The following is a 14,378-nucleotide window of genomic DNA, read 5'->3' on the forward strand; positions in this document are numbered from 1 at the left end:
TAATTGTATATGTATGACATTATAAGTTTTGATAATTTTTTTGTATATTATATTTGTATTATTTGTTGTTTATCTACCGTGTTACTATTAACTTTAACTTAGATAGAGTAGGATCAGACAAATTCTTAAGTTTGAATAGGTTGTCAATAAAGTCAATTCAAAATAATTCCAACTCATCCGTACACATTGACACCCCCAATCACTGTTAAACAACGATGTTGAATGTTTTTATTTTTTTTTTATTTTTTTTTTTGAAATGATTGAATGTTTTTAGCTGGCGATGAGATTCAACTTACATAAAAAGTTCCTAAATTCACTGACTTCGTTACGTGTCAAGTCCAAAAGTCATAAAGACAGGATTAAATGACTGCACCTGGTCCACCATTTACATGGGTTTTTAGACTGATGGTGGGGCCAAGATTAATCAAGGGCATATAGAAATAGTTCCGTCCAGCATTCGAATGAATTTTAGGGATTTCACAAAAACAATTGTTTAGGGTGTTTTTAGGAATTTTTAAGCAAGTTGAATTTTATCACCAACTTAAAACATTCAACTTCGTTATTTAACGGTGAATTTGAGCGAAAATCAAAATCTAACATTTCCGAAAGAAAAAAACGTTATGATTAGTTTTTCTATTGAAATATAACTTTTGTATTAAAATATTCAATTAATATTTCAAAACCGTTGAATAATGATGGTTCAATTAAATTGATGAATATTTTAATATAAAAAACAAGAAAATCGAATCAAATTCCGTTGAATAACGGTGGTTAAATATATTTAAATATCCAATTTAACATTTCAAAACCGTTGAATAATGGTGGTTCAATTAAATTGGATGAATATTTCTGGCAATTCTGAAAAAAATGAACCGTCAAGAAATCCTGACGATCTGAACATTTAAAAAAAAAACTAAGCAATTTTGTAATTTTATATTTAATTGAGAATATTAATAAAAAAAATCGGGTTATTTTCTATTAAATATTCCTGGCCGTATGCACATCCTAAAAAAATAACCTGAGTAATTTTGTAATTTAATATTTAATTGAGGATATCAATAAAAAAAATCCGGTTATTTTTATGAAAAGTTGATGGCGTATAGAAAATCTATCGGTATGCTACCAAAGTAGATAAGAGAAGAGAAGTCATAGGAAATTTGATGTACATTAGTTAACTTTGTACTAATTTATGTTTGGCAGTACATTATCTTCACGTGGGTTTAACAATTATCTCTTAATATTTTTAAAGATAAAATTATAAAATTTATGTTGTATGATTAAAATCAAGTCTTCACAATCACAAATTAAAATTCTAATCACTAAATTAATTACAAACACAAATTTAATATTTTATGAAGAGGCTGTCCTATATAAAAACTTAATAAAAAAATTTAATTAAATTTCATTATATACGATAAAAAATTAATAATATGAGAATTGCTAAGCATCCCTATCTTGACTTTAGATCTAGATCCGCTCATGCACATTTCAATCTTTTACAATTTTCAAACATAATTTAGTGAATATTTTACACGCTAAATTTCAGAATTAATATCTACCCATCAAATCTTTGTTAACATTTCTATTGAAGCTTTATCTTATGTTATTAACAAGTTACGGTAATGCTCTAGTACAATAAAATAAATTTTAGGGTCTGTATTTGTTTAATCAGATGGTTGTAGTTTAATGAATTAAAAAAACATAATGCATGAAAAGTCAATTTAATATTCGAAATAAATGAGAAAAATATATAGGTGATGTGTCTATTTTATTAATTATTACAATCTAATCTGTTAGATTTGACAACAAAAAGTCCAAACTAATTAACCATGTTTGTCCTTTTTATAGTGTTCTTCATCAATGGAAGGATTGAAAATCAGTTCTTTATTTTTTCTTCTACGAAAGATTGTATACTAAAGCAAACTCCAACAAATTATTTTGAAATATCTATAATCGTCAAAATAACTTTTCAATTATTATCAAAAAAGTGTTTACTAGGTACCGGTCAATTATTATAAAAAAAAGTGTTTACTAGGTACCGGTATGGTGCTATATTGTACTAGCTCTTTTGTTAGTGCGCATTTTAGATTTAGAGATTAAAGTAGCACCGACAATTATAAAGCTAAATTCATTATATTTTAATGAATCTATATATCTATTGTCAGGATTTCAACGTAATATTTTTAAGCAGTCATTATTTATGAATACATAATTAACGTGGATGATTCAAATGCTTTATCTATACTATACTTGTATTTTAAAATCTAATAATTTTTAAAATTTATAATTTAAATATGAACATAAAACATGAGTAGGATTTATAACATAATTATTTTTATGCGCACATTAAAAAAAAGTAAGATATTTGAACTTTGTTATTAATGCGCATGTGGACCACATTAAAAGTTTATTTTATTATATAAAATTTGGAACTTCTATTATCATAAATTTAAAAATCAGAGATATGATAGAGAAAGAATAAAAGCATTTAAGACCTCATTTAATTTAATTGCTATTTTAAGTCTGAAGAAACAATTTCAATGAAATTGTTCTAGAATCTGAAATACTCCGACTCAATTGCCTTCATCTATTTTGTGGGATTGTTTCTCTGAGTGATATGAGGTGTCATACCTTGCGCCACCTGTCAGCAGTACTCAGCACCACCAATTCTCTCTCTGTTTTTCTTATAAAGGTCTCTCTCTCCTGTAGGATCCCACTATCTCTTGTTATTTATTACCTCCTTTTGATTCTGCATAGCACCCCACCAGTCTCTCCCCTCCTTCCCCTCTTCTCTCTTACGGTAGCGGTGAGTAAAAGAATCGAAAATTTGGAGCAACTTTTTTTTTTTTTTTTTTTATTGTTTTCCTGCAATCAAAGCATCTAGCAAAAACAATCAAATATATTCCTCGTATAAACATTTGCATAGGCTGGAAAGGAGAGAGCATTTTATTTGTTTATTAAGTTGTTGATGCTTGAAAATTTCAAGTTGGGGATTCATACCATTGTCATGATCCTTATCTAAATAAAAGATTTAACTTTTGCTTTTCCCTTTTATGAAAATTAGTACCGATGATCTTGCTACAAATATGTGACTGTATTTCTTCAACTGAGCAAAGAGATATGATACCAAATATTTCTTTTGTTTCCGTAAATAATAGATAGATATGGGAGGAGATGGCGGTTTTCTCTCAAACAAGAGAAAGAACAGAGGAGAGAAGCAAAAAGAAAGAGAAGATAAGGAAGCGATGAATACGAACAAAAGCTACCAAAAGAGCTACTTTGATGTACTGGGGATATGCTGCCCCTCAGAGGTGCCTTTAATTGAGAGAATTTTGAAACCGATGGAGGGTGTTCATGGCGTCTCTGTTATAGTCGCTTCTAGAACTGTTGTAGTTGTTCATGATCCCCTTCTCATTTCTCCTTCCCAAATCGGTATGTAGCCCCTCCCATCCCCCCTTCTAACTCTCTCTTTCTCTATGACTTTATATATGTTATTTTTTGGATTCCTTGGTTCTTTTCTTCTTTTCATTGCTTTACTTTTATTTCTTACTTCTTCTTTTCTTGCTTTTGCAAAGCTTTTCTGAATATTGAGGTACTTTCCCCACTGTATAGTGTTATTAACTTATTGTATATCTAATTTGCGGTTCCAAGGATAAAGGCGTTCTTTTTTATATAAAAAAAGAAGTCTCGTGAAATAATAGGGTTATTTTTAAAGGGCCTAAATGATATTATGGTTAATACGCCGTTGTCACTTGTCACCCATTTTTTTTATTTGTCTGTTATTGTGACTAAGCAACTGAAATATATCTTAGGAAATAAATTTTGGAACTTCCGTGATAACATTGGTTTGTCTATAAATGTGGGATGGGATTTATTTTTATTTTTATTTAAAGGTCTTGGAATGTTATCTTGTCATTTTTTGCGTCTGGGAGACAGGGAAAGGTGTGGATATTGAGAAGAATAAATGCATGATATTTTGTAGTTGGTGATGACCAACTTAGAATGAAATGCATTAATGCTTGAGCCTCAAAATATCTTGTTGTGTTTGAATCAATTTCCACAAGATTTCCACAAGATTTGTTCAGCTGATTGGTTGGAGATAAATCTTTCATTTTCATCTTCTTCTTTTTTTTTTTTTTTTTCTAATGTCCTGTCAGATACATCTTAGATTAGTTGTTTCCAGCTCAGTTAATGTTATGTGTTCCAAATCAAGTTTCTTGTGGGATTTGATATTATCCTAATTTTCATCATAATTGTGCACTGTTCTTCATAATCTGTGTGCAGAGGCGGAGGTATTGGGGAAAGGAGGCTTAGTCCCCAATGAATTTTTATTTTTGTCCTTCATATTTTTAAATTTTTACAAAAATAATGATTATTAGCCTCCCATGAAATTATATGATTCATTCAGTCACTCCAATTTTAGTTTTCAAGTTAATTAAATGACAAACTCTTGTTGTGGGAAATGTATCATATAGTAACCAATACTGGTGCGTTCTTTTAAGTTTTAACTCAGAATTACAAGAGAAAAATTATATATTCATGATACAAAATATTATTTTTTGTGACTATCTAATTTGGTTCTGTGGTTAAAGTGTGGAGATGAAGGATAACTTTTATTAGTTACCACCACTCTCGGTCTCTCTGTCTCTCACACTTAATATGTATGACATTTTAATTTTCATGCTTCAACACTATATATAAATTAATTAAACAGTTAATTAGTCTTCTCTATTCTAGCTTCGTCATTTGAAAATTTGAAGATCTATTCTAATTTTCGAAGCTTAATTTTGTGCTGCTGCAGTCAAGGCACTAAACCAAGCGAGGCTAGAAGCATCAATAAGAGCATACGGAGGAGAGAAGGTACTGAACGCATGGCCAAGTTGGTATATAATTTTATGCGGGATTCTACTAATAGTATCACTTTTCAAGTTGCTTTACCACCCGATGAGGTGGTTCGCTCTGGGCGCCGTTGCCGTCGGCCTCCCTCCTATTGTCATTAGAAGTTTTGTTGCCATTCGAAGATTGACCCTTGACATCAACATTCTCATGCTCATAGCAGGTACAGAAACATTTAATTTTCAAAAGTTCTCCCGTGCCCATGTAAAACATCAAAAATCAGAACTTAGAAGTACAACCTCTAGGAAACATTGTACTACACCATAATGTCATTTAGAAAGGGCACCTGATAGTCTAGTAGTAGTACCTCTCCTTCTTTATTACATATAGAATAAGTATAGCCTTCTTTTCAACTTTCTTTGGGAAGTCTTTTTCTGAAATTTTGTGGGGGCCTAATAATTTTTTTTAGTATTCTCAAAATCATAGATATATTCTAAGCACAATTTTGGCATGCATGTTTGTCGACATATATTCGGTCATTCGGACACCACTTGGTGTGACATTTGTAGAATCTCACAAAATTCTCGGCACATGGAATTAAATACATTTGAAAAAAAATATACTTGGTTAGAATATTTATCGCTACAGTTCAAAATAGTTGTGGGAGGACGTGCACAACAATTCGGTCCAGAACTTTAATTTGTTGGGTTTCTGTTCGATAACAAATTGGTAGTGTAAAGTGAGAACAACGAAAAAGGAGATTCCTATTATGCATTAAGCAGGTATCTATCTATCTACGCATTGGCCCCCACAATCCACTTCTTTGTGTGTTGTCACTTGTCATTGTCTACGATTTCGGTGGCCTCAGACCACTTAACAGAGTCCATCTTTGTTTAGGTTAAAACTTGTAAAACGGAATCCCATTTGATACTGCCCTGCTTAATTAATATTAAATTTATTCATTATCAAGACTGACACGTATGACAAGTACTTATTTAGCATTTTCTCAGTTTGTTTGTGTTCAGGCGCGTGATGATTCTTACGTGTACTTCTTGTATTGTTGTGTTTGTTGTAGTTTGTGGGGCAGTGGCACTAGGAGACTATTCAGAGGCTGGTTTCATTATCTTCCTGTTTACTACTGCTGAGTGGCTTGAAACCCTAGCCAGTCGCAAGGTATCTTGTCTAAATTTTTTTATTTATTCGAAAAAGATGTTAGGCAAAGTAATGTGCATCGACAAAATAAAATTACTTTTGGTATTATCTTAGAGAAAGTACAACCCCCTACCCATACTGCTTTTCAGTGATTTTTTGTTTTTTTTCGTACCAGATCTCTACGTCAGAATAATAAATGATTAAGTCGGTTGTAATGGATGGAACTTTGAGAGCTCACTGTTTGGTCTTTTGATTTTTACAAATTAAATTCATTAAAAATAATTTTATAAGAGCTTCCATCGTCTAGATCAATAATTGGCATTCTTTCTAATTTTGAAATATCAATGGGAAGGATTATGGTGGTTTGTGATAATAAATAAATGAAGAGTGAGTCTATGGTACTATGCATATTACGATTTGGCCCGTAATACGGCTCAATATTCGACTTTTCAAAATTCTAACAGTTGATCTGAACCGTTCATCTTGTTCTCCATATTAATATGTGTTTGGAGACCAAATTTTACATTTTTTGAAATTTTTTTACTATTTTTTTAGATTTATTGAAAATCACTGTTTTTGGATGGTCCAGAATTTTCAGATCAAGTGATTTTCTAAATATCTAAAAAAATAGTAAAAAAATTTCAAAAAATATAAAATTTGGTCTCCAAACACAAATTAATATAGAGAACAAGATGAATGGTTCGGATCGACCGTTAAAATTTTGAAAAGTCGAATATTGAGCCGTAGCACAGACCAACCCGTGATATGCATAGTACCATAGACTCACTCATAAATGAATGATATCTTTAATGCATTAAGCACTCTTAGCACATTTTCAATTAATATATTCCTAAAGTGATTTATATAAGAAATGAGTTAATTAACCCTTCTCTAAGTCAAAAGAACAAACCAGACTTTTTTAGAAGCACTCAACAGCACTTATAGTATTTATTGTTCTTAGATTATTAACAGAAAAGACAATTAAGTATACTCAAAAGCATTTATGGTATTTATGCCTTGTACGAAATAAACACAGCAAACCGAATTGGTATCTTTTGTTGCATGTATTACGCTCTGTTCCATGTAACATGGTTTTGTCACTGACATTTAAGTGGCATGGACATGTTCTGTAGTTACTATTTGTCGAGATGAATCTTTTGTTGCATGTATTACGCTCTGTTCCATGTAACACCAGACACCTCCACATAATACATTATAAAACTCTTCTGATAGGGGGAACGTTGAAGTTAAGAAATCATGCATTCAAAACATGGACTGCCATCTGGCAGTTTCAAGTTGTAACATAGATTTGGTCGCCACTTGTTTTCTGTGGGTACATGCCTTAGAAGAGTCACAACTGGTCAAATCCATCAACCAACATTTTTTTTTTAAAATACCATCAGATTCCTTAAAATTTTTTTTATGATTTATTAAAAAAAAAAGGATTTCATTATGTATTACATATACCACCACATCGTTCCATTTTATGAAAGAGGAAAGCATAACTATATGCTGCTGCTGGTTGTTGACCAACCCACAGTGACTAAACTCTGTAAGTATCTACAGTGCATAACAGTAACACGATGAACAGCATAGCATTCATTAATTCATACATATTAAATCATAACTGATAACATTTAACTTTAAAGCCTCAATTAATAATTTATTTCAAACCAAAATTCCAGAACAAGCAAAAATAATCACTCTGAAACGAAAGAACAAACTCAGGACCCAGGATCAAATCACAACGCTGTATTAAGTTTATTGTGATCAAAATGCATAAATGTTTCAGGCAACGGTTGGGATGACTTCCCTGATGAGCATGGCACCACAGAAGGCGGTGTTGGAGGAGACAGGGGAGACAGTGGATGTGGGAGAAGTCAAGATCAACAGCCTGCTTGCCGTCAAGGCTGGGGAGATTATCCCCATTGATGGAATAGTCATAGAAGGCAGGAGCGAGGTTGATGAGAGGAGCCTCACGGGAGAATCTTTTCCTGTGCCCAAGCAAGCCGGCTCCCAGGTTTGGGCTGGGACACTCAACATCGACGGTATGTCTCATCATACATTGCATCCATCAAAATCACACATGGCAAAATCACGCATTATTGGACAGAGACCAAGATATCTTAATGTTATTTTTCTTTTGTTGGGTAGGGTATTTAAGTGTGAGGACAACAGCCATAGCGGAGAACTCAGCTGTGGCAAGAATGGCGAGGCTAGTGGAAGAAGCACAGAGCAGCCGATCAAATACACAGCAGCTTATTGATACTTGTGCCAAATATTACACACCTGGTACTAAAACCCCAGCCCCTTTGATCTGCATACAATTCAAATTATGTTCAAACCTTTACAAAATCATAAATTTAAGGTTACCATTACTTATGCTTGATGTATGTGCAGCTGTGGTGGCCATGTCAGCTGGGGTTGCATTTATTCCTTTAATCATGAAGTTACACAACCTGCAGCATTGGTTTCGATTGGCATTAGTGCTTTTAGTTAGCGCGTGTCCTTGTGCACTTGTTTTGTCGACTCCTATTGCGACCTTTTGCGCACTCCTCAGAGCAGCTAAGATGGGCCTTCTGATTAAAGGTGGGGATGTTCTAGAATCTTTGTCAAGTGTGAAAGTTGCAGCATTTGACAAGACAGGAACCATTACCAAAGGCGAGTTCACTGTCAGGGAATTCCGTGTTTTGAATAGTGACATATCCTTGCAAACTCTTCTGTACTGGTATGGCAATCGTTACATGTTTTCATGTTGAGACAATCTGCTTTTGTTTTGCAACTTGGGGGATACTTGCTGATCATTTTTATTATGTAGGGTTTCAAGTGTAGAGAGCAAATCAAGCCATCCTATGGCATCAGCACTGGTTGAGTATTCACGGTTGAACTCGGTTGAACCAAAGCCAGATGATGTGTCAGAGTTCCTAATATTCCCTGGGGAGGGTATCTTCGGTCAAATAGAGGGAAAAGATATTTATGTTGGAAACAAAAGGATTGTTGCACGAGCTTCTTCTCAACAAGGTCAGAATATTTTTAATCTGAAAGTTTTACCATAGGTATGTTTGTCTGTCTTTGATGTTAAATATAAATCTAGGTATCGCCTGATATGAAAATTTCATAGAATATGTCCTAGTAACTAGTAGCTGCTTTGTGCATTATTTTTCTTTCATGTTTATCTTTATTTAATTTTGTTTAATCAGGATTTATGTTGTTGAGCGTATCATTTTCTCTTTGCTTTTTGTCAGAATCAACTTGTGGACTAGTTTTTGGTAATTATGGTACTATACTTTTGGGTACCATATTGATAAGCTTAGCAATCCTTGTTAAAATTTGATGTTAATTTCGTGGTTTATTATATTTACTTTGTAATGAGCCTGTAGTATGGAAAAAATTGATCTTAATTCTAGTGAAATCTCAAAATCATTAACTCTGCTTAATTTCTTATAGTTCCCAGTATGGAAGGGCTGGAAGGAGTGACTGTTGGATACTTGGTCTATGGTCAAGAATTGGTTGGTGTCTTTACTCTCTCAGATTCGTGCCGAACTGGCTCGAAGGAAGCAATTCATAGACTAAAATCGCTAGGCATCAAGTCTGTGATGCTCACTGGAGACAGCCTCTCATCTGCCAACTTTGCACAAAATCAGGTACAGAAAATTGAACCCGATTATATCATACCATGACTGATCTATACCTTCTGACTCTTTGGTATTTGGCCCTCACCGGTGTCCATAACAAAAATGGGCAAATCCAGCGAGGACATTAGCTATCTTTTGCAACCTTACTTTGCCAACGCCAAAAATCAGTTTATGTCCAGTAATGGATTAATATGGTATTGATAATGCATATTCTTAAATCAACAACAGTACAGGAGATTGAGAATCCAGTTATGCTAAAAGACAGGCAGGCCTGTAATGATTAAAAACCTAGTCATATGGTGCTGTACCAAATTCCTTTCCAGTACTAATTCTTGTACCAAAATCCATGTTTAACTAGGACTCGTTACTATCACTTGACAGTTAAACAATGCTTTAGAGGAAATCCATGCGGAGCTCCTCCCGGCTGATAAAGTACGTGTCATCAGTGACCTAAAGTCTCAAGTGGGCCCTACAATGATGGTTGGTGATGGAATGAACGATGCACCTGCACTGGCAACCGCCGACGTAGGCATCTCCATGGGTATTTCCGGATCTGCCGTTGCAACTGAAACCAGCCACATTACGCTCATGTCAAACGACATACGAAGAATCCCGCAAGCCATCCGGCTGGCAAGGCGGACACACAGAACTGTCCTGGCCAACATAATATTTTCGGTTGTTACCAAGGTAGCTATACTTAGTCTCGCCCTTGCAGGCCACCCTTTGTTGTGGGCTGCAGTGCTAGCTGATGTCGGCACTTGCTTGATTGTTATTCTTAATAGCATGTTGCTATTGAGGGAGAAGGATATTAAGGTCAAGAAGAAGAGATGCTGTGGCAGCCCCAAAAAGAGGTTGAACTGCAGATCAGAAAAATCTTGTTCCAAGCCAAATTGTTGTGATTCCGAGGCACCGGCCAAACACTGCCACTCTACTTCCCACCTTCACTCTCACTCTCACTCCCACCCCCATTCCCATTCTCACCCCCACTCCCACCCCCACCCCGACCCCCACTTGCATTCTCCTAACTGCAATGAAGAAAAGGTAAGCCAAGAGCATGATCTGTGTTTGACATCATGTCATGATCATGACCATGACCATGCTGCCGATGCAGATCAACCTAAGCTTTGTCATTCCAACTGTTGCGAGAAGCCAGCAAAAGAGAAAGAAAACCCATGTCACGAGCATTCCCACTCCCATTCTCCAACCCATTCTCATTCCCATGTGCACACTCATTCGGAGCCACATTCTCACCGCGGGAAAGAAGAAACAAATGAGAAAGGAAATTCATGTCAAGGAGGGCACAAGACATGTCATGATGAAACTAAGAAAATAGTACTAGAGAGGAGAGGGGAGTCTTCATTGGAGGGGTGTTGTTGTGATGGTGTGGATAGTTCAGGACTGGAGGTACTGAATATGAGAACTGGAGGCTGCTGTAGTAAGAGCTACAGAGAGGAGGTTGCAAGAAGGGAGGGACATGGTAATGGGTGTTGTGAAAACGGTATAGTCAAATTGCCTGAGATTATCACCGAGTAGATCAAGGGTAAAAGAGTAAATAATAGACTGGTTTCTGGTTTTTCCTTGTCTTTTCAAGGATATGATCATATGAATTAACAGAGAATGAAGGAGCGCTGTAATTTTTATGTTTCGCCTCCTTTGTTCTACTAATTAAGAATCTTATATTCATATTAGTGAATTTAAGAGGAGAAAATTGGGAAGTTGGGTAATTAGGTAAAGGATACGAGACGTGTCATCCAGAATGGGGCACGTGTTATGTGAAGTAAATTGGTACATTATGAATTAAGCCTCTTTTTAATTTCGGTTGGTTTTTGTTTCTCCTTTTTATGTGTATGTTAAGGGAATTGAAAAACTGAGTCCCGTGTCTGTTCGGGACAAGCCAACATGGGATTTTGATGGATATCGAATTAAATTCAATTCACGTCAAAATTTGAAAGGACGATTTATAATCGTCTCATAAATCTAAATTGGTTACGTAACAAATCGAATAGTTTAAATTGGGCACCAGACCAATTCACTGAAGCTCTATTGGAGTGACATTTTTACAATTTCAAATTTTAGAGTAATATTTTAACAATTTTTCCTTATTTATAAAGTAAAAGATAAATGGTTCAGATTGCATAACCGCTGAAAAAAAAACGAATAATTGATACGCGAAGACCGTCGATAGGTCATGATGTCAGCGTCGATGGTGCTGTTTGTCTGCATGTGGTGGCCGTGTCGTGTCAAAAGCAGGAGTGCGGCGCTAGAGGATGAAGCGAGCCGAAATCAAAATGTCACTTGGTCATGTACTCATGCGAGTTTCAAAGGAAGAATGCGCGAGCGAGAGGTGATCCGTGATTGAGTAGGAGAATAAAGAAAGAAGAGAAATTTAGATATCTACCCATCATAACTTCTTCAATTAGATATTTTTCCATTCAAATATGAAAATTAGTTATTTTCTCACCAAAATTCACTCATTTTATTAATATCCCCATTCTACATTTTAATCACTTAAAATAGACATTAATATGAATAACAAATTAATAAGACAATTTTACCCTTCTTCCTAACCTCTTCTTCCCTTTCTTTTCTTTTATCAGTATGAATTATGTTGAATGGAATGTCTGATTCCTCCACCTATAAACTCTTCATGCGTCCTTGATTCAAAAGCTAGCTAGCTTTCGTCAACTAGACTTTTCAATCTGACAGTTCATTCCATCTATACAGCCTTTAATACTTCCTTTATTCAACGTAAAGTCAACTCTTGCATCTCCTATGCTCTAGCAACAAGAAATCAGATTTTTCTCACAGAAAAAAATAGAATTGGATTCCCTAAATTAACTCAAATTTTGAGCTTGAATCAGAACCATTCGATCTGCTCTGACACAAATATTAAAGGAGCATGTGTATTCCACCTCATACTGAATTCTGATAGGACAGTCCGGATCTAAACTCAAATTTTGAGTTACTTTAGAGGATCCAGACCCCTAGCAACTAAGGGCTAATTAACTCATCGTTAAAAGCGCTGATGAACTGAAACCTTGTTTATCTTGAGTATTCGGCAAATTAAGCCTGATGTTGTTTCTTTCATCAATTCATTGGTCAGCCAACAGATTGAGAAAGAAATTTTCATAGACAAAGGGAACGAAGGAAATTAAAAAATCTTGATAAACTAGCAAAGAGTTTTTAAGTATGGTTCGGAATATGATAGGAAATAAAAAATTTGATAAAAAATCTTAACAAGGAGAACACTGTAGAAGTAGAAACACACAAAGCGACGATACAGAGTAAAATTTAGCAAAGAGACGTACGGATCAAAAAGAAGAGCGAGAGATAAGATCGATGACAGAGGCGGAGGCCTATTGCTGAGAGAGAACGAAACAGAAAATGCTGGCGCAAGTGATTTCTTTTTAAAATTTTGAACAAGGGTATATTAGTCATTTTCCTTTAAATAATTATTTGTTTTAGTATTTTCAATAATATCTATCTTATTAAAATGTAGAATGGGGACATTAATAAAATAAATGAGTTTTGATGGAAAAATAGCTAATTTTCATATTTTGATGGAAAAATATCTAATTGATTAAGTTATGATGGGCGTATATCTAAATTTCTCAAGAAAGAAATATCTATACTGGAATTAATGGGGTGGCCGACTGGCCATTTTGTGGCGGTGTGGCCCAAACGGAACCTCGCCCAAGAAAATAAATAATTCTCCGTAATATCTTGCATTTGAAAGAGCAGGCCAATTGGCCATAACCCAGATTGACTGGCCCGGATCTGCTTATAGCTTCATCTATCCTGTATTTTTCAAAGAATATTATGATTATTTAGATTTTTTTAATAGTTCGACAAAATTATGTTTTAGCTTCTGAATGTTTACTTATTTTAAATACATCATATGTTCAATGTATAAGTTTATCTCCTGAAGATTCACATTGTTTCTAAAAAGGCGCATTCTGAAAAATTAAAAAAACAGAGATTATGTTTTTTTTTAGTGATTGAAATAGTACATACATGAACGTCAGAATGCAACTACTCACATGTAACTAGGGGGTCAGCCGCCTCCACTGAATTTTGAATTTTAATAGAGATCTATCGGTTTCAATTGACTTTGTCTCTCTGAAATTTGTTCTACCCTCTTTTGAATTTTTAATTTATAATTCGGATTAAATTCTAAGATTATAATTAAAATAAATTTCATAAATTATAATTGATAAGTAGAATTACAAGTTAGAACCTTAGAAATTATAAGTCAATGCATTGAAAAATATAAATTAAAACATTATTTTTTTTCATCGAGTATCCAGTTGGTTAATGAGTTTAAACCTGAATTTACTATTTAATCTGATTTGCTATTATTTTGCCCATCCTGACAAAAATCCTGAATTCACTCCTGCAAATACTCATGCATTAAGTAATTTTCACAGTATAAATGATTAAATAATTAAAGAAAATACTGAAATTCTTTTTTAAATAGTACATGACGAGAGAATGAATGCATAAATGTCTCAGTTCCTGTATTTAAAAACAACATTTAATGTTATACGAACAGACAACTAAAATAATAATTAAAATACAGAGTGAAGAACACACGTATCAACGATCTACAGTCCCAAGTTCAACAGTCTCGTGAACCTTCTGATGTTGGATTGGAAATAATTCAATAAGTAATCGAAAGTCGCACCAAAAGTAGTCAACTATTTCTAAAGAAAGGCAGTCAAGACGGCAATAGTATGGATCTTCTGTTTCCAGATG

The 14,378-nt window shown here is 34.3% G+C and overlaps 1 protein-coding gene across 2 annotated transcripts; it reads left to right on the forward strand.

The window, feature by feature from the left end:
• The first annotated feature begins 2,624 nt into the window (after positions 1-2,624).
• On the forward strand, positions 2,625-11,434 carry LOC144569871 (putative inactive cadmium/zinc-transporting ATPase HMA3). 2 transcript variants are annotated; one of them, XM_078320348.1, is made up of 10 exons: positions 2,625-2,810; positions 3,159-3,432; positions 4,802-5,059; positions 5,912-6,009; positions 7,781-8,036; positions 8,143-8,280; positions 8,389-8,716; positions 8,807-9,009; positions 9,436-9,632; positions 10,005-11,434. In XM_078320348.1, exons 2-10 carry the CDS (start codon positions 3,165-3,167, stop codon positions 11,154-11,156), a joined length of 2,898 nt encoding a protein of 965 aa, XP_078176474.1. In that variant the 5' UTR covers positions 2,625-2,810; positions 3,159-3,164; the 3' UTR covers positions 11,157-11,434. The 2 variants fall into 2 exon arrangements, with proteins under 2 accessions (XP_078176474.1, XP_078176475.1); XM_078320349.1 differs by having other exon boundaries at positions 2,731-2,806.
• Positions 11,435-14,378: the final 2,944 nt, after the last annotated feature.

Source organism: Carex rostrata, chromosome 18 (assembly GCF_964058835.1).
Source record: "Carex rostrata chromosome 18, lpCarRost1.2, whole genome shotgun sequence".
Lineage (NCBI taxonomy): Eukaryota > Viridiplantae > Streptophyta > Magnoliopsida > Poales > Cyperaceae > Carex > Carex rostrata.

Coding starts and splice junctions, on each gene's coding strand:
- LOC144569871 (XM_078320348.1), top strand. CDS start 3,165: ATGGGAGGAGATGGCGGTTTTCTCTCAAACAAGAGAAAGAACAGAGGA. Junction 8,281..8,388: donor TGCCAAATATTACACACCTG/GTACTAAAACCC, acceptor ATGTATGTGCAG/CTGTGGTGGCCATGTCAGCT. Junction 9,633..10,004: donor CCAACTTTGCACAAAATCAG/GTACAGAAAATT, acceptor ATCACTTGACAG/TTAAACAATGCTTTAGAGGA.